Consider the following 25,028-nt stretch of genomic DNA (forward strand, 5'->3'; position numbering starts at 1 on the left):
ATATTGTTACCAGTTTACCAACAAGGAAACAGCCTCAGAGAGGTCTCGGCGGGGGGCGGGGGGGGTCCTGAATCCCCCAAGCCAGGAAGCAGCAAGCCAGGTTTGCATTCCTGCCCAGACCTGAAGGACTCCAAGGCTTGGGTTCTTATCTGCACCCCCATCCCAGGGCGGGCAAGTAATTTTACAAATCTATATGCAACTCTCAGGCAGTCCTGTCTCAGGTCTTGAGCAACCTGTCACCATGCCACCGGCCTGGAGCCTCAGCTTACCGTCACCTCTGGGAATGGGAGAAACACAACCAGGCCACTTGCCAGTTAATAGCACCAATCCTTCCTGGGATCCATGGGCCCCTGAAGCTTAGTGCACAAACCCTCCTCTGACAGAGGGCAGAATGCACTAAATGCCCTAACAAGGGGCAGAAGGAGGGCAGAGTCCTGATGAGAGACAGGGAGAAGAATCCCTGGAAGCACGCAGCACCTTGATGTCCTCCACCAACTTCCTTTCGCCTGGACATTCCTATCCTGGCATAAGGCAGAGGGACCCTCCTGACTCCGCTTGAAGGCCTCAGCTCCCTCAGACTGAAAGCCAGCTCCACACCTCCGTTCACTCACACACATGCAAGTTCATCTCCTTCCCTCCCCTCTCCCATCATGCGCAGCCCTGCAGCCATTCCTGCCTCTGCCCCCACCGTGGCCCTGCAGGTCTCTCGGCCTAGCATCATCTCACCCCATTCCCACCTGCCCCTCAATACTGTCCTCACAGCTTCATGGCTACCTTAATAGCCTCCCTGCCGACTATGACGGCTTTGTGGTCTGCCCCCCTTTTGTCTGTCAGACCCACGAGGTGGCTCCACATGGGGCTAGACCAGTATGGGGTCCATGGAAGGGCTGTGACAAATATTTGGGAGGAGTGAAAGGAATGGGCAGTGTTCGGGTTTGCGGGACAGTCTGAGGTGCTGAGGCAGGAAGGTGCCAGCAGTACATGGTGGGGATGGAGGGCCCAGGATTGGAGGCAGGAGTGCTGGGGCAGAGCCCTCATCCTGGGCTCCCCACCCAAGGAAGCTGTTGGGAAAGGAACTGCTTGAGAGCTCATGTGTGGGCAGGCTGGAGCACAAAGGCCATCTTTTTTTTTTTTTTTTTTTTTTAAGATTTTATTTATTCATGAGAGAGAGAGAGAGAGAGAGAGAGGCAGAGGCTCCATGCAGGGAGCCCGATGTGGGACTCGATCCCGGGTCTCTAGGATCATGCCCTGGGCTGAAGGCGGCGCTAAACCGCTGAGCCACCCGGGCTGCTCTCAAAGGCTATCTTTTAAGAGATCTTTCTCTATTCTTTCTTCCAAACAGTGATTCAGAAGCCCCATGTTTGCCTGGCAGTTATCCACATGGGCATGCAGCAGTACACACTCAAGTTTTGTTGAAGGAATAAATGAATGACTGCTGGCAGTCTTGGAGTCCTATAACCGCTTGGGGCCTCAGAGGCTCACTTGGGAGGATGGAGGTGGTAGTGACCATCAGGCCACTCTTAGGGTCAGCTGGAGAATGCCAGAGATAGCAGATGGGAAAGCACCTGTCTACAAATGCACCAAGGTCCTCACCTGCACCTCTGAGAGAATGCCCCTACCCATGCAGCCTCCTCCCCTGCCAAGCTGAGACAGCCCGTGTCTTCTTGGAGGACCCGGCCTTGCCCCTGAACTTGGCAGAGTGTGCCACTGCTCCTCCTCTACCCTCCCTGCACCGGCCTGAAAAGCCAGGCCTGGGGCGTACCCCCTGCCTGCCAGGTGGGTTTGACCAGCAAGAAGCATCAGCAGGAGAGCAGAGAGTAGGGCAAAGATGAGACCGAGCATTTATCCCAAGTTCCCTCTGGTGCCGAGGGTTGGCCACCAAGGACTGAAAGTTCTGACAGGTAGCCTGATGCAGAGGTGCCCTGGGGCTGGCCAAGGACCCTGCACCACACCTACCCTGTGGGTTCCAGATGTCCACCCAGGCCACTGAAAATCCCTTTATTAAGGCTCTTTGGATAAGTGGTTGGATGGAGCCATCGAAGGCCTGACTAGCAAACCTCTCACTCTCCAGAGCAGCCCGAGGCGTTCATGTACAATCTTGTGGTAGCTTTAACCTCACTTAGAATGATGTGCCACAGCTCCTCCCTGCCTCCCCAGGTCCTCAGGAGCTCTGAATGTATCTTTTCCCCCTCTCCTCCCTGCCCAGCCAATCACACAGGCTCCTGGCTGATTCTAGTCCTGCCAGGCCCATTCCTATCTCAAGGCACATACGTGACCCATGCTGTCCACCCAGAAGCCTCTCTTGGTATCACCTTGGTTAGTTCCCTCACCTGCTTCAGGTCTTTGCTAAGAGAGGCCTTCCCAGACCTCCCTACCTAAAGAACCACACTCCCCCCACTGCACACCCTTACCAGCTTTAGCTTTCTTCTGGATGCATCACTAACCCCCGTTAGGTATGCTTCTACTCTCCCTCCCCTCTGTGTGCACTCAAGGGTGGGGGGGCTCTGCTACGCAGACCAGTATATGCCAGCCTCTCAGGCAGGGCCTCACATGTATCAATGCAGGTGACAGCTGCTGAATGAATGAACCCGTAGAGATGCATAGGCACAATGCTGGCGGGGGCAGGGTGGGCAGTAGAGGATGACACTAACACAGGGGTTCGGCTGTACCATGGTCTGTGGGATGAGGAGGTGGTGGTAGTTTCTTCCACATGCAGTACAATTTGTAATGGCTGCTGCCAGTAGAGTACTCAACCCATTCAAACTGCTGGGATCCATAGCTCACCTCCTCCCAAAGATAGAACAAGGAAGGCAATGGGCCTTTAGGGGGGCATTTGTTCCCCCTCCTCTGACCCCCAAAGGCACAGCGAAATCTTCAAACCATGTTGTAGACAGACTTTGAAATGTATAACTGAGATTCTGAAGTTGAGAGAAATCTGGAGTTTCATTTTGCAAACAAAGCCTGATAACCTGGCTTGCGAGGATCAGCAGCAGCCCAGGGCTTCTGCGTGGGGAGCCTGTGGCACAGCATCCTTTTGGGTATACAGAAAGAGAGCAGGGATTGAAGGAATAGGGGAACGCCCTGCTGCGTGGCTGGCACACCCTCGTCATGCCTGGTCCTGCCGTCTGGCATGGAATGCGCAGCTTACCACCTGCTCCTAGGACACTCACTCATGTGTATGCAGCAGGGTCTCCCAGGCTGCACCCTTGGGTGGCTCTGTCACACCCACCCATCCTCATGGGTTCTCGTTTAACCTGACTCTGCAGGTTCTAGATGTGAGCTGATGGCACAGGCAGGTAGGGAACCACCCACAATGGGTAAGGAAGGGGCAGGGGCTCACAGCCCAGCTGGCCCGTCCCTTGCTCAAGCTCACACCAGAGCATAAGCAGACTCTGAAGTCAAAGTTCAGCAGCTTCTCTGGAGATCACAGGTGGCAGCAGCCCTGTTGGACTCACCTGGCAAGAGGCAGCTCTGTATCAAACAAGTTCTAAACAGACACTGGGGCCTGGGCTCATCCCGCACAGGTTCTGGGTCAGAGAAGTGGGTCTGATTGGGCTGGAGCAGCGAGGCCACTATCCAGCTATATGCCACACTGACAGGGCCTTGTCACCTACCATTAGGAGGATGTACTGCAAAAGGGTTTGGCCATGATGCTGTGCAGCTGCCTCCAGGAGTACACTGGGACAGGGACAGAGGCCAGCAGCTGGTCTAGAGCACTGTTCACAGCGAGTGGCCTCTGCTCCCATCAGAGCAGCATGCATGTGGGGCTTGCAAGACAGGCTGCTCTCGTCATCAGTATGCATGTTTCCCAGCTGGTAAAGCACTATTAACTCACTTTTCCTCACAGTAAAACCTACAACCTACAACGAAGGTGCCATTATCCCCGCTTGACTATTTAAGAAATCTATCCATAGGACTGAAACGAAGCCAGCTGTCTAGCTGGCCGAGCCTGAGTGAGGGGCTGGGAGCCGGCACTTGGGAGGGGTGGTTCAGGTTCCAGCATGCACACTGGAAAGAGGACAAGTGGTGGTAGAGGGACAGATTCTAATCACAGGGTCTGGGGAAGGGCCAGGCCTATGATCAGAGCAGACTGATAGTCCCTTTTCCATCTCACGCCCCATAGGCTCCGGAGCAATCCTCACCTGAGTGTCACCTCTCAGTGATAACTTGGATGCTAACTGTATCAGAGAGCTGTTCCAGGTCAGACGGGGAAAAGCCACACAACAAAAGCTGGGCTTCATCCCACAGCAGAGCCAGCAAGGCTCACACTTGCCCTGGAGGGTGGGAGGAAAACCTTTTGGTGAAGTGTAGGTTGAATAAAGGCCAAGCCTTGATGTAGGCAGTACTAAAGCCAGATGAGCAGAGCCCCAGCCCATGGGCCAGAAGCTGGCCGTACTCCAAGCCCCAGGAAGGTGGCCTCTCCCAAAGAACAGGCCCTTCTCCTCTCCTCTCCTTCCTCACTTGGGATGCCATTCACCCCTGGCTCACTGCCTACCTCCTGCCACACTGACCAACAGCAGCCCAATTACTAAGTGGCCACTGCACCCACAGGAGCTGGTATGCCAGCCTTGCTTCTGCTAAACCTCCAGCCTCTCACACAAGTACTTTCAGTAAACATTTCCTCACTCTAGTCCAATGTAGCCAATCAGCAGCCGTGTGGCTTTATCAAGAAGCTGGGCATCCATCTAGCTGGCCAGGTGAAGGGCCTGGGCCAAAGGCCTTGGTCCCCCCCACCTCGAGAGCAGAGACAGAGGAAAACATCTGAGCCTCAGGAGGCCCAGGCCTGGCCACCTCCTCCCCAAGGGCTTCAAGACAAGCTGCTGTCCCCTCACAGCCTCAGTTTCCTGCTCCCCCTGCTGGGCAGCATGCTGGGTGAAACAACACTGAGGAGCTGGCACAGGCCAAGTAGTCTCAGTGCAGAACTGGAGTCTGTTTCTTGACCTTTCTCTTAAGACACTGAGTAACCCAGGAGGACCATACCCCAAGAATGGGAAGCAAAGAATGTGAAGAACATTTCCCAAGTTGAGACCCAGCAGTGAGCACAAAACAAAGTAAGTTTAGGAGAGGCAGTACTCTAAACAAGAGGCTCCCCAGAGGAAACTAGCTCTGGAAAGTACCACCAGTGTTCACAAACCCTGGTCTCTAAGCAGGGGGCACATAGCCCCGGTGCCCAACTCCCTTGCCCTAGCAGAACTGTCAGTAAGGCAGTGGCTGCTCATGCACCCCCGACCCCCAGGAGGAGAGGCCGAAATCTTTTATTCTAGCCATAGTAGGAGGTATGAAGTGGTATCTCAGTGTGATTTGAACTCACATTTTCCCAATGGAAAATGGTGTTAAGCACCTTTTCCTGTGCTTATTGACCTTTTGTATATCTTCTTTGGAAAAATTTCTATTCAGATCCTTTGCCCACTTTTACATTGAGTTGTCTTTTAATTATTGAGTTGTAAGAGATTTTTTTATTTTTTATTTTTTTAAGATTATTTATTTACTTATTTATGATAGAGAGAGAGAGAGAGAGAGGCAGAGACATAGGAGGAAGGAGAAGCAGGCTCCACGTCAGGAGCCCAATGCGGGACTCGATCCCGGGACCCCAGGATCGTGCCCTGGGCCAAAGGCAGGCGCCAAACCGCTGAGCCACCCAAGGATCCCGTAAGAGGTTTTTTATTTTATTTTATTTTATTTTATTTTATTTTATTTTATTTTTTTTTTCGTAAGAGGTTTTTTAAAAAAATATATTCTAAATACAAGCCCCTTACCACATATAAGCATACCTCAGAGATACTGTGGATTGCATTCAAGACTACCACAATAAGGTGAATACCAAAATAAAGTGAGTCAAATGAACTTTTTGGTTTCCCAGCGCATATAAAAGTTATGTTTTTGCTATACTAAGTCTATTAAATGTGCAATAGCATCATGTCTAAAAAACAATGTATATACTTTTAATTTAAAAATACTTTATTGCAGGGCGCCTGGGTGGCTCAGTGGTTGAGTGTCTGCCTTTGGATGAGGGCATGATCCTGGGGTCCTGGGATCAAATCCCGCATCAGGCTCCCCAGAGGGAGCCTGCTTCTCCCTCTCCCTATGTCTCTGCCTTTCTCTCTGTGTCTCTCGTGAATAAATAAAATCTTAACATAAATAAATAAATAAAACAAAAGACAGTATCTGCAAGGTACAATCAAATGAAATGCAGTAAAATGAGATGTGCCTGCCTGCAATTGTAAATATTTCTCCCTTTCTGTGGACCATTTTTTCATTTCAATAATGTCTTCTGAAGCATGAGTTTTTTAATTTTGATGGTGCCCTATTTATATTATTTATTTATTATTTATCACCTGTGCTTTTGGGAGTCATAGCTGAGGAACCACTGCCTAGTAGTCCAAGGTCATTAAGAGTGACATCTGTTTTCTTCTAAGAGTTTCACAGGTTTTAGCTCTGAAGTTGAACTCTCTGAGACATTTTGAGTTCATTTTTGTAGGTGGTATGAAGCAGGGGTCCAACTGCATTCTTTTGTACTATCCCAGCACCATCTGTTAAAAAGACTGTCCTTTCCTCCACTGAAGTATCTTGGCACCCCTGTCAAAAATCAGCTGACCAGGGCAGCCCGGGTGGCTCAGCGGTTTAGCGCCACCTTCAGCCCAGAACCTGATCCTGGAGACCCAGGATCGAGTCCCATGTCAGGCTCCCTGCATGGAGCCTGCTTCTCCCTCTGCCTGTGTCTCTGGCCTCTGCCTCTCTCTCTCTCTCTCTCTCTCTATCTCTCATGAATAAATAAAAATAAAATCTTAAAAAAAAATCAGCTGACCATATAGATGTATGCCTTTGTTTCTGGGCTTCCAGTTCTATTCCATTATCCATACAGCTATTCCTAGGCTAATACTACACTGTTTATTTTCTTTTTTTTTTTAAACTTATTTTTATTTATTTATGATATACAGAGAGAGAGAGAGGCAGAGACACAGGAGGAAGGAGAAGCAGGCTCCATGTCAGGAGCCCAATGCGGGACTTGATCCCGGGACTGCAGGATCGCGCCCTGGGCCAAAGGCAGGCGCGAAACCGCTGAGCCACCCAGGGATCCCCTACACTGTTTATTTTCAGTTGTGGTTCAAAACACATAAAATTTACCATCTTACCCATTTTTAATTGTATAGTTCAGTAGTGTTAAGTATATTCACATGGTTGTACAACTAGAACTTTTTTATTATAAAAACTGAAATTCTGTACTGATTAAATAACTCCCCATTCTTTCCCCCAGCCCCTGGCAACCACCATTCCACTTTCTGTCTCTCTGATTTTGACTACTTTAGATGCCTCATCTAAAGTGGAGTCATGGAGTGTTTGATTTTTTTGTGTCTGGCTTATTTCACTGAGAGCATAGTGTCCTCAAGGTTCATCCACGTTATAACATGCCAGAATTTCCTTCCTTTTAAGGCTGAATAATATTCCACAGTTTTGATTACTGTATATTTGCAGTAAATTTTGAAATTGGGAAGTATGAGTTCTCCAAGTTTGTTCTTTTTCAAGCCTGTTTGGCTCTAGGAACCATCTTAAAACCCACTCTGTCCCAGACCCCTCAAAGCAAGAGATGCTGAAGCGCGGGGCTCAGTTTCCCAGCTGAGCCACAGGGAGTGGGTGGGGGGAATTGGGATGGGGCGACCATCCCTCAGCCTTCTTTCTGGCTCTCATTAGCGAATTTCAGAAGCCTCACGATGGAAGCTCCCAATGCCATGTAGTCTCTCTCCTGGGGTGCTCATGTGGACTCCAGGAGACAGGTTTTTCTGAGCACGGGCTGACAGTCTGGGGCTCAAAGTCCTGCTGAAGACTGTAATCTTGGAGACTGTAAGTGATATAATAGCTAGACTTAGGGCCCTTATGGCCATCAGCATGTGTGATCTTCCCTAAGGTGCGGAGAGCATTAGGGAGCTCTGCTTCCTCAGGTGCCCTGGCCCTTGGTGTAGGCTAGCAGGAGGCCTGCCTTGGGAGGCCCAGGGGGTCAGCCTATGCACAGCAAAGCCAGCTTGGGCAGGAGGGCGGCCTTAGGCAGGCATCAAAGGTCCCTCAGGGAATGATCAAGCTCTCAGAAGGCCTAATAGAGGGGGCTAGGAGCCATGGAAGATGCTGAGGAAATGGGCTCTGGGGTCCTGATGAGAGGCCCAATGGGAAGGGCCCCAACCCCTCAGCTCATTGTCACAATAATCCTGTGCGAGTACAAGGGAAGAATCCTCCCCACTCCAGAGCTGGTATGTGAACCTAGATGAACCCACATTCAGAGCCCACATTTCCTCTCCCTCCTCCAGAAATCCTGCTGCCAACAGCTAAAGCAAGTGATTCCCTGTGTCCTGAGGATAGTTTCTCTGTAGAGGCCTGGGGTGGGGAGGCCTCTGAACAGAACAGAGCTTCAGCTGGAGGCTGCTTAAAAGACCCAAAGGATCTGGAGTCAACCTGCAGAGCCCCTGGGGCCTCTCTGAAGGCAGGGATGATGGATGTTTCAACCAGTTGGCCACTGAGCCATGAGATGGCAACAGGAAAATGCCACTGCCAAGCCCACAGGCGGATTTCATGAAGAAATGTGCTGCTGTTAAATATACACAGTGGGAAGTATCTGTTACCAAACAGCTGTGTTTGGAAAGCAGTCGCTGCTTATCAGCTAATGGTTCTACATTAGTCACTGAAAGCACTGGTCATGTCCCGTAGATCTATACCCTGATCCCCCTGAAACCCAGGGCCTGGGTAGAACCACACCCAGCCCCCAAAACAACAGCATGCCCCAGACAGGGATGGCCTTGATTCAAGCTCTCAGTGCAGTGAGGTGCCAACAACATGCCATTCAAGCTGGGGTGACACCTGCTGCTCAGCAAAGGTCTCTAAGTCAAGTAAGCAAAAGAGCCAGTGGAGCCACCCGGGGTGCATCAAGGCTTAGGGTGTGGCAGCCTGGAGAACTCCTGAGACATATCTGGCATCTACACACAACTGTCATGTAAGAGAGGAGGGGTCTCTCTCACAATCAAGACCAGCATTCCATTTCAGAAAGCCAAGGAACCCAACCTGGGAATGCAGCTAACAGAAAAGCCAGCAGAAACAGTGTGATGGCTGTGGGAAGGTTTTCCAGGAAGGAAGCCAAGGCAGCCTCTGTCCCCATGACCAGGGAAGGCTGGATCAGCTGGGGGGCACCCACTCCTCAGACTATTAGAGGGTGAACAATAAGACCTGGGGACAGTCACAGAAATACCAAAACAGCAAACTGAGCATGGATGACCTAATGGGGGGGGGGGGGAGCAGTGGAGCAACTGGGCCAGGGTGATGTTAGCTACCTGAGCTGATGCCAGGCTGTCACCCCCCAGTGTGTGGCCCTGAGCCAGATATCAGATGTGCAATAGAGAGAGAACAAGACCCCATCTAGAACCTCAGAAGTGACAGTCAATAGCGTGTGTGCACGAGAGCTGAGAACAAATACACACACAAAATAGCTTTTTAGGGTGCCAGAACTGTGGATATCTTCTAATTTTTAGTTTTGACAGAGATACTATTTCCCACTTTTAAAAAACTCATCCAGCAAGGGGACAGGTTGTGAAAACGGCAGGCTAAGCTTCACACCAGGTGGGACCCTTTATATGCATCAGCTCCTTTGAGCTCAGATTAAGGCCATTTAATGAAGCCGGGGCTGGGGGCTTGGGGCTCTGGGGGCCTGCATTGCAACTCAACTCTCCCTCCATCCAATCTCACATCTTCACCTCCTTTCCACAGAGACTGATCCCTAGTAGGCATCTTGTACCCCAAGTTCTGCCGCGGCATCTGCTTCTGGAGAAGACGACCTGCCACAGTGTGAGGAAGGTTTTGAGCTCAGCACAGGAAGCTCCAAGTCCTACTAAGAGCTGACCACAGCTGGAAGGGGCTGCACAGCTGCTTTGTGGGGCATGAGAAAAGGGGGATGCCCAAGTAGGGAGAGGAGATCCAGATGATGGATGTTCCCTTTCAACCAATACTCACGGAAGCTCCTGCACTGGGCTACACTGCTCTCAAAAGAGGGAAAAAGAAAAGTTCCCAAAGCAGCGCAGGGGTCAGGGGCAGGCGCAATGTTGGCTGAGTCCCCAGAGACTGCTGCAGAGGGGAGTTTTCTAAAAACCCAGGTCTTCCTGGGTCCAGAAGGCCCAGGGCACCAGAGGTAAGGTCCACTGCAAAACTGAGCAGTGAGGGAACCAGGCTCAGGCAGTTCAGTGGCAGCCAGAGGAGCCAGATGCCCTGAAGCAGAGACAAAGCCCAGAACCAGACCCCTCCTTCTCGAGGCCTGCTGACACCAGCTTCCTCTGTTCTGCTCCAACAGAAATCAACCAAGCCCCATGAATGTGCTGGGCAATCACAACTGTGACAGGGCACCTACCTGTGCCTAATCCCCAAACAGAATTTTGTCAAGTAACAACTTCCAGCCATGTAACCAGCACCAAGCCAGGCTCCATCTCTCCAGCCAACTGCCCTTCCTGGTTTTTCAGAGGTCCCACAGAGGCTGGTGAGGAGGGGCAAGGGGCCAGTGGGAGGTCTCTGGGAGAAAAAAGTTTCTGAGCCAGACAAAACCAGAGACCACAGCCAGACTCCAAAGGCTGCCCCTGGGTAACCCCACCACCCTGCCCGTCTCTGGCCTTGGCCCACACCAGTTTGGCTTACCCAGCACTGCCACATGCTCAGGCAATTTGCCTGATCTGGGCTCTCTCCCTGTCGTCCAACCTGCCCGCTGACTCCCATTCTGCCCAAGGCCACCCTACAGGTCTCAGCTTAATGGGTGCCTTCATGGTGCTGCAGCAGCACCCCTACCTACTCCTGTGTGTACCCCATTATCTTCTTTGTAGCATGTGTCAAAATGGGATTAGCTTAATTTGCTTGTTTGCACGTAGCTTAGAATGTAGCTCCATGGGGACAGGCGCCATGACCAGGAGCACTTTCTCCAGTGCCCCCAGGTGAGTGAGGAGGGAGTAGAAGAGCACACATGCCACACTCCCTGCACAGATGCGACATGCCAGTAGAAGCAGTCCGGCTGGGAAGCCCCTGAGAGCTCTTAAGCCTGGGGCACAGCTGTTAAGAATCGCTATATCATCTGCTTTCCAAAAAGAGCTGGAGGAGGCTGTCAGCACCCAACCCCCATGTAACAGAGGCTGTGAAGATGGCAGCTGCACGGAGGGGCAAGCCCAGGGGCAGGATGATGGTGAGAAGGCCTCTCTGCAAGATGTGTCTGGAGGGGACTGAGCCTGTAGCAAGGCCCTGGGACAGAGGAGTCGGGGGGGGGGGGGCGCCTCTATAAGGCATTTGGGGGATGTGTCTGCAAAGCCATACTATGGACAGGTAAACAGTGGCAGGGAGGGAGCCAGTCAGTGGAGTAAGAATCACTCCACCAGCCCTCACAGACAAGAGCTGTTGAGAGAGTAGGTCCTCATCCTTCAGCCCACGGCCAGTACCTGAGCCTCAGATCCTGCTTCAGGAGCAGCCCCCATACCAGCTCCTCCCTTGATCCCTTGCTCTGATCCATGGTCCCCATCAACTCTCACCTGGAAAGCTGGACCACACTTTTACGAACCTACCCCCCCGCCACACCTCTCCTACCCTATCCCTTCCATGCACCACTACCCAAGACCCTGAGCAATTGCCAGCTGGGTTTATTCTGTCCACCAGCACTCAGACACTCCTGGGCCCTGGGAAGAAGATCACTCCTCTCTCCTGCCCCGTGTGGGCTGGCAGCTCACTCACCCGGTGGGTCTTGCTGTAGGTGTAGAGGAAGGCCAGTCGGTAGAGGCTCTTATAGTGCTGGGGGAAGCGGCTGAGGCACAGGCGGAAGGAGGCGATGCACTGCTCCGTAAGGAACTGGCGCTGCTCCTCTGCCCCGGCTGGCAGCCCCTGGGGAAAGGCTGCTGGCTCCGCGGGGGGATCAGCTCTCTTCCTCCCATCCCACAGGGCAGGTGCAGATGCTGGGGTTTTGACAGCAATGCACACAGAGGTTGGGGGGTCTGCAGCAGACTTCTGGCTGCCTTGCTCTGTGACCCGGAAGCCTTCTGTGCTCTCCAAGGACTCCTCAGTTTTTCCTATGAGTGAAAAGAAAAAGAAAGTCACCTCAGTAGTGGTCTACCACCGGCAAAAGAGGTGTCTTAGTGAGGTGACAGGCATAGCTAGGTCTGTGACCTTGGTAGACAGGTGCTGAGCTCAACAGACCCAGCAGCAGGAGGCATGCCCCTGCTGGCTGAGGCCTCTACCACCTCTCAGTCTCCTCCCCTGTGAAACAGGATGTCCCAGCTGGCACACAGCAGAGGGGCCACGAGGCTGCAGATAGTGGGGGTTGCGAGCAGGGCTCTGGGGCCCCCTCTGGATGGCAGCATAAGATTGTCCTGCCTCCCAGGCCTGTGCAGGTGCACGGGGAGGCAATCCACAGAGGGAGGGTATGGCCACTGCCACCATGGAATAAAACAGCCAGGAAAGGACACAAAGGACTGCTCCTGATCTACCACTTAGCACCTCAGCCCGTAGCCTACCTGACATCCTTCTCCAAGGCTGCTGCTGCCACTGTGCATGAACCAAGAGCTCACACATAGGAGAGCCCAAGCTGGGTTGCAGGGGCTACAGAAGATGACTGGACCAGGAAGGAGGGATGGAAGGAAGAGGGTGGAGGGAAGCCTCAAGGGTAAGGTAGCCTCTTGGGCACCCAGGAGTTTGGCAAGGCCTGCATGGAGGAGGCCAGAGAAGCAGCCCAGCACCAACTCTGAAGCCTGTCTGCCACGGTGAGCTGAGCCCCTTCCTGCCCCCACCCTAACGACCCTTTCCCAACTGCAGTGGCAGCTGGGAGAAGGCTGGAGCCTGCTGCAGCAGGGCAGAGGGGCTGAGGACTAAAGTCTCAAGTTCCTCAGCAAAATCATGCAGGCATCAAGTGCACATTAAGCTCTTCCAGCCAAGGAAAGAATCTGAGCAAGACAGAGCCAAGCTGCTCAGCACAGCACTCGAGGCCATCTCCCACTGGTCCTGCCATTCCTCCTAGCTCCCCTCCTGGCCTCACACCTTGAGACCAACCATTGGGAACACCTCATTCTTCATTCCTACCTCTTCATTGCTGCTCCTTCTGGACACAGTCTGCACTCTCTCCCTTGCCTCCCCCACTCACTCTCATTCTTCAGGACTCCACTCAGTGTCGCCTCAGTGTTACCTCCTCCTGCAGGCCTCCCTGGCCCCAAGGTGGGGTTTGCAGAGAGTCTTGTGTGCCCACGTCTCTGATATCACCCATCCCACTGCACTTATGCAAAGATGCCTCCCCCCCACCCACACCATTGCCCAGAGCCTCACACTGTCTAGGTTGAAGCTGACTGAATGACTGAAAAACAGGTCACATCTGATCTTGACACCATGCTCCCCTGAAAGGAGAGCACAGGCATCTACTCAGAGCTCAGTGACAGCAACCAGGAGTCTGCTCAGGGCTGGTGTCTTACAAGGGTCACTAACGCCTCACTCACAAATGTACCTGATTTCTAGTGTTTGGTTCAAGAGACACATTTCAAACGTGACTCAACAAATACATCCTGGACAACTCTGGGCCCAGTGCTGTGCTAGGCACACGAGAGGCAGGGAAACAGGATGCAGATGCAGGCCTCCCAGTGCTTCAGGCTAAGTGTGTGCTCACATACAAAGATAACACGGGAACGTGTTTCTTATGGAAAGTAAGCAGAGTATCAAGAATTAATCCAAAGAGAGCTCAGATGTGTCTGAAGACACACACACACAAACACACACACACAGAAAGAGAGAGAGAGAGAGAGAGAGAGAAACAGTGATGCCAGAATGAGTGAAAAGCCTACTGAAAAGGCCCAGGAGACATGGGCAACACGCTTCACCCACAGCATCCACTATCATGGCTGAATGAGCCTCACAGGTCACATCAGTGGAAGGAAGGGGGTCAGAAGCGTCAACAAGCCCACACAGCACTTTCCAGCCAGGAGGCCCAATCCTAACCCTGGCAGTGTGAAAGTGAGAAGACTTCCTCCTACAGATGAAAAGCAAGCGAAGCAAATGCTCTCACCACCCTGTTGCTTGCTGCTGGCAATGAGAACTGGCTTATGTGAGGTGCTCAGGAGGGTCATCTACTTGATCAAAAAGGGGCAGGTGTACCATGGGATGGCAGTCTCTGTCTGGTAGCTGCATCAGCATCCCCAGCCCACATCGTGCCCTGGGCCCAGGTGGCAGGGAGGGCCTGGGCCCAGGCCAGGCACCCGTGGCCACGGTCTAGACCACATAGGCTATTGACAAACTCTGCTGCCCTTGGAGTGATATAACAGAGCACCTTGTATTTAGGTGGTGAAATTTGGGCAGCTTTTCCTCTATTTAAAAAATAAGCCTTTACTGTTACTACATTCACGCTATACATTTTTTTTTTATTATTCTGACCCTTAAGAAGGTGAGCTTAAACTAGCTCTAACAGCCACCTGTGGAAAAACCTTCTTCCTGGAAGCACCTTGTCACAAACCACAATGGAGAAGTAAAGAGGGGAGGGGAGTTCTCAGGAGCCAGTGCCCATTGGACACCATAGGAGGGAGGGCACCTGGATGTCAGGCAGGGCGTGGCTCCCAGAGCCATTCTTGCTTCCCTTTGGCACCCAGGGCCTGGCACAGACTTGGATTTCATTGCTCAACAATGCCCATGAAATTTGTGAGTGATCCCTATGACACTGACTGTGACAGAAGCAGCACACTGGTGACAGGGCCACCCAAGAAGGTGCACCTGAAAAGGGCTGGGTTGTGAAGCACACTTAGGGGCACACACCCAGCCCTGGCCCAGAACCATATCCTGGCTTTTTGCAGGGAGCCGAAAGCTGCCAGAGTGCCAGTAGCCAGGGTTCCTGCCCACTGGGAACCTAGAGGAGCATGTGTCAGAGACTGCCACTGACCAGAGCCAGGCCTGGAGGAGCACACTACTCGCTATGCAGTCTGCCTAGCGAGGGCTCAGAACACATGCTCTGCTACACCTACTCTCCTGACAGGAAGCTCACCAACTTCACTGTAGTTACAAGGAAAAGCTGGGCTTAGAATGAAGAGATGCATCCACAGAAGCAGGATGCTTCCCTTCAAGTCCACCAGCTACTGGAGTGACTCTGGTTCTACTCAAATTTTCTTTACCAGTGGCAAGCCCCCACAATGTCTGCTTAAACCACTGACTCTGAATGGAAGGAGGGAAGGGGTGGGATGCCCCTCATGTGTCTGGAAAGCCCAGCTTGGGGCAGACCACAGCTGACACTCTCTTAGCTCAGCACCCCAGCCTACATCCCCCACTTCCCCAAGCACGGTAAAGAGAGGCCCATGATGACACAACAATACCCACAACAGTCTACTGCTTGATAGGCCACGGAGCAGAGATGACAGGCCTTACCTGTCCAATAGCTAAAATAATCTTATTTGTAAGACTGGACATGAACAAAAATTGCTGTATTAGAGCATTGGGACTATAGGTTACTTTTTCCTTCCCCTTCCAAACTTCCTACAGTATGTTTATGTCAGTTGTAGATACCCAGTTTATGCTATCTCAAAACCCAACTTCGTTTTGAAAGTGCGGCACTAGCCTCACCTTCCCTGACCCTAATAAGGGCACCTTTGCCAACCTACATGGCATGCAGCCTCACCAGCTGCTAAGGCCAGCTATGGGAGGCTGGCGAGGAGCAGAGAGTTGGGACAGGCCATTCCCAGCATGAAGGGCTCTGGCCACATCTACACATGAGTCCCTGAGCTTCAACTCTCCCTGTGTGGGAGAGCTTGTGTGGACACATCCTAGGGGAGGTCTTCACCAACCCCAGCTGCTCCTTCTAGCCCACTTAGAGAGGGAGCATGGGGCAGAGATTAAGGGTGCAGACTAACCCCAGGCAAATTCCTGACCCTCTCTGAATCTTAGGTTCCTCATCTATAATGCGGTAAGAGACACAGGGCTGTTTCCTAGGGTAGTTAGGAAGACAAAAGGAGTTCAAACAGTGCCTGGTACAGGGTCACTGAGCATGGTCTGAGTTGTTGTTATTGTTTGGCAAGCCCTGGTCAGGGTGGGAAAGCTCTCAAAACCCTTAGCTGGCCATCCAGCCACAGCCTGAGTGGTACCGTGGACACACAGCCTGCCAGTGCTCTCCTGCGAGCTGGGTGTGGGGCTCTGCCCACTGGTTTCTTTCTTTCTTTTTTTTTAAAGAAGAAGCCTTTAATTAATTAATTAATTAATTATTATTATTTTTAGATTTTATTTATTTATTCATGAGAGACACAGAGAGAGGCAGAGACATAGGCAGAGGGAGAAGCAGGCTCCTCACAGGGAGCCCAATATGGGACTCAATCCCCGAACTGGGATCACACCCTGAGCCAAAGGCAGACACTCAACCACTGAGCTACCCAGGAGTCCCTGCCCACTGTCTTCCACAAAGGGGGGCCTTGAAGGCCCCAGGAGATCTGGGCATGCCCCAGAGTTAGATCAGGGCCCCCTGCCCCAAAAAGGGGGGCACTTTTTCCTAAAGGCCTAATGTGATTCAGACTTTTAAAAAGAAAACACATTGGTGACATTTAGGATTCAAAGACTTTTTTAATAACTATGTAGCAAGAAAAAAAAATATGGGCACTCACGTCATGGATGTGGCTTTCCCACACTGGGCTGCGGGGATCATAACAACAACAAGTGTCAGTGAGTGCACACTGCACTCCAGGCACTGTGCGAGCACCTTTCTGAGCCACCCTGTTTCATCCTCACAACCCCCAGAGTGGGCCATCGGATGGCTCCCACCCTACAGGGAGCACAGAGGGCGAGAGAAGTGTGTAACTTGCCCAACTGAGGTCCCAGAGCAGCAGGCAGAGGTGCAAGGACAGGAGCCAGGCCAGCCAGCTGCTGGCTCCCAGCTGCTCAGGAGCCCATGTTCTTCAGACTGCCCAGACTGCCATGGGTCACCAAAGCAGTTCTAACGCACCAACCTAGACCTTCATACCTCTTTCCTCTGTGGCCCCCTGAAGGTCTTTACCAGTTGATCCTGCTTGGGAATTGGGAACAGGCAGCTTCTTCTCCACATAGAGCTTTCGGGAGCCCTCCAATGAGCTGGCGGGTTCATTAAAGAAGTCCTGTGTCGAGCTGGAGTCTGAGAGCGCCACGGCCGTGCTGTCCTGGCTGCGCTCTGAGGGGAAAAGGAGGGAGAGAGAGTAGCAGCATGAATCTACACCAGCTCCAACACGGAGGGGCCTCCCCAGGGTGAGTGTCCTGGTGACTGCCCTGCAGAGGAGATGGCTTGAGCACAGCCATTGTGATCCTGCTGAGCCTGACCAGTCCCGGAGGCCACTGAGCCACTCACCAAAGGCACCAATCTCCAAGGTCAACCTTGTATGGTTTTCCCAAATGGTAGTGTTCTGGTAAATGGTTAACAACTGGCTCTCAGGGTAGGAGGGAAGCCCACGTTTGTAGTATTTATGGATTTCTGTGGTGTAAATACTCCCGCCACGCCAATTTCAGGCTACCAGCCAACATGATGTTGCTGAATGTGGAGCTAGAAAAAGATGCACAATAGTACACTATTCTATAGTGTTTCTATCACATAGACACAATAGCATCAACAACTGAAGCAGGTAAGCATCCTGCAGACATTTTTATCCAGTCGTTACAGGCCAAGTGCTGTTCTAGAGGGAAAGCAGAGATCACTGGGAGATATAGATACCGGGAAGCTTGCTACCCACATGTTAGCTCCTCTCCTCAGACCTCCACAGGTGCTCATGAGAAAGATCAGGGGCAACGCAGGAAGAGGGACTGAAGGAAACCCTCCTGGTGGTGAAGGCCTGGAGAGGAGGCATGTTTGAAGCTATAGGAAAGGCAGGAAATGCGGGGACCTTTTGGCCCTATGTTGCCTCCCAGGTACAGGTGAAGACCCACTGCAGCTTTGAGAAGGGAAAAGAAACACTTCCTGTGGGAGGGGCTAGAAACCATTCAGGGCCCTGACACTTACAGTCTCCTGCCCCTCACCCTCGGGGAAGAAAAGCCCCACTCCTGAGATGCAGGGGCACATCTGGCTAAGTCTGAGGCTGGACAGAGACAACAGAGAATCAGCCCTGCTCTTACCCCAGGCTAGCAAGCACGCAAAGCAGTCTACCACAGGAAAGGGGGCAAGAACATGCAGAGAAACCCTCCCTGAGGTGTACACAAAAGGCCTAAGGCTGAAGGTGGGAATGGAACACTGAAAAAATGTTTTGGCAGGGGCTCCTGGGTGGCTCAGTGGTTGAGTGTCTACCTTTGGCTCAGGTTGTGATCCTGGGGTCCTAGGATTGAGTCCTGCATCAGGCTCCCCCCGGAGGGAGCCTGCTTCTCCTTCTGCCTATGTCTCTGCCTCTCTCTGTCTCTCGTGAATAAATAAATAAAATCTTAAAAAAAAGAAAGAAAGAAAAGAGAAGAAAATATTCTGGCAAATCAGTCCTGCTATAAGCATAAGAAGGTAAGATCATAGGAACTGGAAGCCAGTGATGCACTGAAGGTAACCATGGCAACAACAAAACCCAACCCCACCTCAACTTCTTACTAGCCTAACTCCCCCTCCTAACAGCCTAGAAACAGGAGAAAGAAGCCCATTCTAGGCATAAAAAGGACTTATTTTAGTTTCTTCTGTCCTATACATAATATCTGATATTCAATATAAAAATGAGGCACACACTCACACAAAGAACATTGGGAAGAGAGAAAATAATCAACAGAACTAGACTCAGAGATGACCTAGATGTTGGACCTACCTGATGGGAAAAATTTTAAATAAGTAAGATTAGAGGCACCTGGCTGGCTCAGTTGCAAGAGCATGTGACTTGATTTTGGGGTTGTGGGTTCAAACCCCACAATGGGTGTAGAGATTACTAAAATAAATACACTAAGATTAATGCAATTTATAAATGTGATTAGTCTGTTAAAGGCTCTAGTAGAAAAGGTGGACACATGCATGAACAGAGGGGGAATCTGGGAAGTGAGATGGAACTATGAAATAAAAGACACAATAGCAGACACAAAGAATGCCTTTGTCAAGTTTCTCAGCATACTTGACACAGTGGAGGGAGAAATAACCAAAACCTGAAGATAGGTCAGTAGAAATCATCCAAACGGAGAGAAGGAGAATGGGGGGAAAATCAGACAGTGTACCCAAGAGCACCCAAATGATCCAACATACTAATTAGAATCCCAGAGGGAAATGAGATGGACACACATCCATAATGACTGAAAATTTTCCAAAAATAATGAAAAAAACATCAAATCGCTAAGAATTTGTGAACATCAAGCAGGGCAAAGACTCCTCCATTCATATTTAAAACCAAGCAGGGCAAAGACTCCTGCAGGGCAGAGAACATCAAGCAGGGCAAAGACTCCTCCACACATATTTAAAAAACAAACAAAACATCAACAATAAACCACACTCAGAGGTCTCATATTCAAACTGCTGAAAACCAAAGACAGAGAGTTAATCTCAAAAGCAGAGAAAGGCACATGATATATAGAGGAACAAAATTAAGAATTATAGCATACTTCTCATCAGAAACCATGCAAGTCAGATAACATCTTTAAAATGCTGAAAGATGGGACACCTGGGTGGCTCAATGGTTGAGCGTCTGCCTTTGGCTCAGGGCGTGATCCTGGAGTCCCAGGATCGAGTCCCACATGTGGCTTCCTGCATGGACCCTGCTTCTCCCTCTGCCTATGTCTTTGCCTCTCTCTCTGTATCTCTCATGAATAAATAAATAATCTTTAAAAAATAAAATAAGATGCTGAAAGAAAGGAAGAAAGTCAACCCAGGCGTGCCTGGCTGGCTCAGTCAGAAAAGCATGCAACTCCTAATCTCAGGCTTGGGAGTTTGAGCCCAACATAGGGTGTAAAGATGACTTAAATTAAAAAAAAAAAAAAAAGAAAAGAAAAGAAAAGGAAAAAAAAGTCAACCTCAAATTCTGTATCTCTCAAAAATGCAGCAGAAATAAAACTTTTTCAGACAAACAAAAGCTAAGAGGATTCCTTACCATGAATCTGAGTTACAAGGAATATTAAAGTTTTTTTTTCTTTTTTAAAGATTTTATTTATTTATTCATGAGAGACACAGAGAGAAAGGCAGAAACATAGGTAAAGGGAGAAGCAGGCTCCCTGCGGGGCCCCTGAGGAGGGACTTAATCCCAGGACCCCAGGATCATGACCTGAGCCAAAGGCAGATGCCCAACCACTGTCACCCAGGTGCCCCCCCTTAAAGACTTTTATTTATTTATTTATTTGAGAGAGAGAGAGCACGCGCACACACACTCAAGCAGGAGGGGAGAGGTAGAGGGAGAAGGAAAAGCAGACTTCCCACTGAGCAGGGGGTCCAATGCAAGGCTCAATCCCAAGAACTGAGGAGATCATGACCTGAGCCAAAGGCAGACACTTAGCCACCCAGGCGCCTGAAAAAAGTTCTTCAGGTAGAATGAAATGAAATCAGACAGAAACTTAGATCTACATAAAGAAATGAAGTTCTTCAGAAATCATTAAATAATAGAAAAGACATTCTTTGTCCTCATGTGTAATTCCTCTAAAGTATTCTTGTGTATTGTCTAAAGCAAAACTAGTAGCAGCCTATTGTGAGTTTATAGTTTGTGTAAAAAGGAATGAAAACAAGAGTACAAGAAATGGGAATTTCCTTCAATGCACATGAGTAGTACAATATCACTTGAAGGTGGACTATGATCACTTAAACATATTTTGTTAAGCCTAATGCAGTCACTACATTTTTTTAAAGAAGTATATTAATCCAATATTAAAGACAAAACACAACCTTAAAAAATAAAACTTTGTCTTCAACTTTGTGTATCTGAGGGATGAAGCTCTCTCTCAATCAAGAGAGCCAAGTTCCTCTCATGCCACTCACTAGTTGTGTGACCTGGAACAGGTGAAGTCCCTTCCCCACCTATGAATCACAACTATACATCCTCAGAGAGGTCAATGGTAGAACAGCGTCTAGGGACACAGGGAGAAAGGCAGACATAGCCCCCAGGACCCTCCAACCCTTTGCTCAACTAACTCAAATACTGGGGGCCCCCTAGGAGGGCAGTAGTGAGCAGCCTGGTGGGCCAGCAAACTGGCAACAAAATGTAGTTGTTTCAACAAAATCAAAGGCCTGGATTCTGGGAGATCCAGGCTGCCTGAGTTCAAATTCTGCTCAGCCACTTATTAGGTTGGAGAGCCTATGCAATTGCCATAATTGTTTTTCATTTTAGTTTCCTCCTGTATAAAAACTGTGATAATACAAATCCCTGCTTTGTAGAATTGTTACAAGGATTAAATATGTTAATATATGTAAAATGTTTGCAATGGGGCCTGATACACAATAAGTATTCACAAAAATATCATCTCAGTTATCAATATCATTATTTCAGAGAACCTGAACTGATTTTTTTTTCCAGTAAGGTCTCACACTTGACATTACAGATTTTGTTCTGAGTGGGCAAACGGTTCTGCTTATGCCAGGCTGAAGATCACACCCGAGCAGCACCACGTGCATGGGGTGGTGATCACTTCTTACATACTGACATGCCAGGGTCGTCCAAAGTGGGCCTACCTGCACAGAGGAACATGGAATTAGGCCTGTGCTTCCAAAGGCAGCTCTGCTGCTCTACCTTCTTCCCCTATGTCTGATCATTGACCAGGGTTTGGAGACAGCCACCTCTCAGATGGCCACAGCCCTTCCTCCTTAGCTGCCTTTGGAATGCACACTGCCCAGTAATTGGTGGGTATTAGTATCAGCTGGGCTGGTGGACTAATAGAAACTGGGACATGAGGGATGCCTAAGTGGTTGAGTGTCTGACTTTGGCTCAGGTCGTGATCCCGGGGTCTTGGGATCGATCCCCATATCGAGCTCCTTGTGGGAAGCCTGCTTCTCCCTCTGCCTATGTCCCTGCTTCTCTCTGTGTGTGTGTGTCTCTCATGAATAAATAAATAAAATATTTAAGAAAAAGAAAGAAACTGGGACATGAGACCCTTCAGTGGCCAATACAGAGGTTCTGTGTCTTACTAATGAGGGAGCAGGGACCTGGCTGGACCCCTCTGCCGCATATTCAGTGAGGGGCTCTTCCGTGACCTGTAAGGCCAGACCCCAAGGCTCTGTGAACACCAGATAGGAATTCCTGGCAGGCCTATAGCTCTCATGGGAAGTCTTAAACCCAAGTCCCCAGTGTGAGAGAATCACTTCTCCCAGAGAAATGGCAGGGGCAGACCATTTGCTGTCTCTGTGGAAAGCAGTCCCTTGCCTTCAGAGGCCACACATGGTCACCGCAGGAGCTCAGGACTCAAGAGTCTCAGACCCATATTCCGATCCCAGATCTGCCACTTGGGCTGCTCCAGGCATCCCAACAAATATATCACTACTCTCCTTGCTCTGTCCTCAATACACAAATGGGATCCCCACAGGAGCCTGGCCTAGTGCCGACCACACAGGCATGATAGCCCCGTGACTCTTCTGCCCCACAGCATTTACTCTGGCACCACCAAAAAGAACACCAATGGCTCAGAAAAGATGGCAGGCCACATTCCTGCAGTAAAGAAGTCCTTCTGAAAGTCAGGCCAGGGCAGGCGCTTCTCACTAGCATCCAGAGCAGCTGTAGTCACTGCACGGCTGAGCAGCGCATCGTGTGGCAAGCATCTGGGAAGTGAGCCTAGCCAGGAGGATCTCACGAGAACTGGCATGCTGCCGGATGAGCTCACGTACTCACAAGCTGTTGGGCTCTGGGCCTAAAGAATCGCTAATTTGCTGGAATCCCAGTTGTGATTATTACAAAAACCATGGATTGGCTTAAGCAAACGGATATTTACTCCCAACATGCTAATACCCTCTTGATGCTGCCTAGTGAGGGAAGCTCTAATGCACCAGAGTGAGCAGGCAAGGCAGCAGATTGCACTAAGGATGCTGGGGGGAAGACAGGGCAGTGCTGGGCTTCAGGGGGGTCTGCTGAGACCCCCAGTAGGTGGGGCCTCCGCTGAGACTCTTTAAAAACAACATGACAGCCACAGCCAAAAAGCAGGGCACACATAAGCTGAGGGACCACAACCAGGCCTCTCGCTTCGAGTCCCTCAGACATACACACGGGAACCCAGAACAGCCCGCCCTCTGAAAGGGTGGAGAACAAAAGCCAACATCACCCCTGGGGCGCACCGTTTCCTGGACAATCCCTTGTCACAGGGGTGCCTGCGAGCACCTAAGGAGCCCTGAGGGAAGTGAAAGGGGTCTGGAAGCAGCGCCCCATGCAGGTCAGGCTGCTGGGTCAGAGCTCGAGGTGGGCTCTGAGCACACTGAGGTGCCCTGGCTGGAGCTGGGACCTCCTTACCACACCTGTGAAGCAAGACGGTAGGGGGTGTTTGCCAAGGATCCTGCCCACCCCTGAAAGAGGTGCACGTCTGGGAAACAGGGCACAAGCATGTCATTGCTAGTAAGAGCCCAGGGCCAAGTTTCTCTTCAATTCTTTCAGAGAGGGTTGGCACAAAGCTATTTAAAATCATACTAATTTTGAATACTAGGAAGCAACCCACACCAAGGTCTCACTCACACCAAGAAGCAAGTTAGGTTAAAAGAAAACTAAGTTCATTTCCACATCATTAGAGTGAGAGAGAGGAATGAAAACCTCTTAAAGAATCATTCTGTCAGTGGGCAGAGGATGCCCCAGGGCAAGGAAGGCCCAAACCACTCTGAACGTGTCCCGCCTGCCTCCTGGCCAGCCAGACTGAGATTGAGCACAGACTCGTACCACCTTGCACAGCATGAATGCTCACAGCACGCCCTGATGGGGGGGGGGGGGGGGGCGCAGTTCCAGCTTAGAGAACACGCAGCTTCCCTCCAGGCCTGGCTATAGTCTCACCTTTTCCTCAAAGCAGTCTATGGGTGTCACATTCCTTCTCTGGGACACTGTGGGCCAAGGGTCCAAATGAGTGGACATACGGCTATGTCTAATTGTATGCTAATAGCCTGGGGTGCTGCCTCCACTTCCGATGGCACCGTGGGACCCCAGGCTGCTGGCCTGTGCTGCTGCTCAGAAAAGAACCAGGTGGGTCTGCCAGTGTTCTGCAGGCAAAGGCTGCCAAGTCTGGAGGCAGCGGCCCTCCCTTCTCTCACCTGCCTGCTGGAGCAGAGCCAGAAGGGATAAGCAGAACTGGCTGCCTTCCTGCCTCTGCCACCACCTAGAGGTTCTGCAAATTGGCCTGGGCTGGCGGTTCTCCTGGCCTCCTGGTCCTGGGGCAGTACAGGAGACAACGGGAAAGCTCTTCCGCATAGGAGAGCCAGACTCACTGAAAAGCCAGGCCTCTTACAGGACTGGGTGGAGAGAGCCTTCCAGAGAAGCATGTACCTAAATGGGACTCCAGGGACTGACCACAGCCCAGACTCCTGATTTCCTTAAGGAGCTGCCTGGAAATCAACAGGAAAGACACACTCACTAGTGGACAGGCTGTACAGGCTGGCTCTGCTCTTCTTTAGAATGTTCTTTTAAAAGTCTGCCCACACAAAATCTGTTCACACTAATTAATATTTGTGGCAAAATTATAAATATTTCATTCCCTTACTGTTAATCACTGGAATGTTTCACATCTATGCCTCTAGGCCACCCCAGCCCCTCCCCTGAATCCTTACAGGGATGTTCATCTGCCAGCCAACTGCTGACGACACCCTCCACTTCTAAGGTGGGGCCTGGAGGGCCAACTGCAAAGGAACGACAGCTGGGGACACAGAGGGAAAGGGATCTGGCTTGGTGACAGAAAGCCTGTCCATTTCATGGAGTATGAGAGCAGGCTGTATTCTGAGGATTTTTCTGGTTCAGGTTTGACTCCCTTCAAAGCCCTTGAACATTCTCAGGATTTCCAGGTCAACCTAAAAGAGCTCTTTGTTTACAAGACACAAGTTTCCTGGTACATTTTCTCCACTTGCTCCAGCAGTTAAGACTAGAAACAGCTCACAACCATTTATTCCATCAGTTCAGTCCAATGAAAGTCTGAGGGAAAAGGCGTGGTTGTACCATCAAAATCCGCGACAACTC

At 50.7% G+C, this 25,028-nt stretch overlaps 1 protein-coding gene across 6 annotated transcripts in view; it reads right to left on the minus strand.

Annotated features, from left to right (window-relative positions):
* Positions 1-25,028, minus strand: part of CABIN1 (calcineurin binding protein 1) — a 152,712-nt gene that overhangs the window by 50,544 nt on the left and 77,140 nt on the right. For 3 of the 6 annotated variants that reach the window (XM_025982684.2, XM_072723349.1, XM_072723348.1), the window contains exons 27-28: positions 16,997-17,146; positions 11,734-12,065 (exon numbers count right to left, since the gene is read on the minus strand). In XM_025982684.2, the coding sequence (XP_025838469.1) occupies positions 11,734-12,065; positions 16,997-17,146 (482 nt within the window). Of the gene's footprint in view, positions 1-11,733; positions 12,066-16,963; positions 17,147-25,028 lie in introns of all 6 variants that reach the window. The other 3 variants (XM_025982682.2, XM_072723347.1, XM_025982683.2) reach the window with 1 other exon arrangement.

The sequence above is a fragment of the Vulpes vulpes genome, chromosome 10 (assembly GCF_048418805.1).
Source record: "Vulpes vulpes isolate BD-2025 chromosome 10, VulVul3, whole genome shotgun sequence".
NCBI lineage: Eukaryota > Metazoa > Chordata > Mammalia > Carnivora > Canidae > Vulpes > Vulpes vulpes.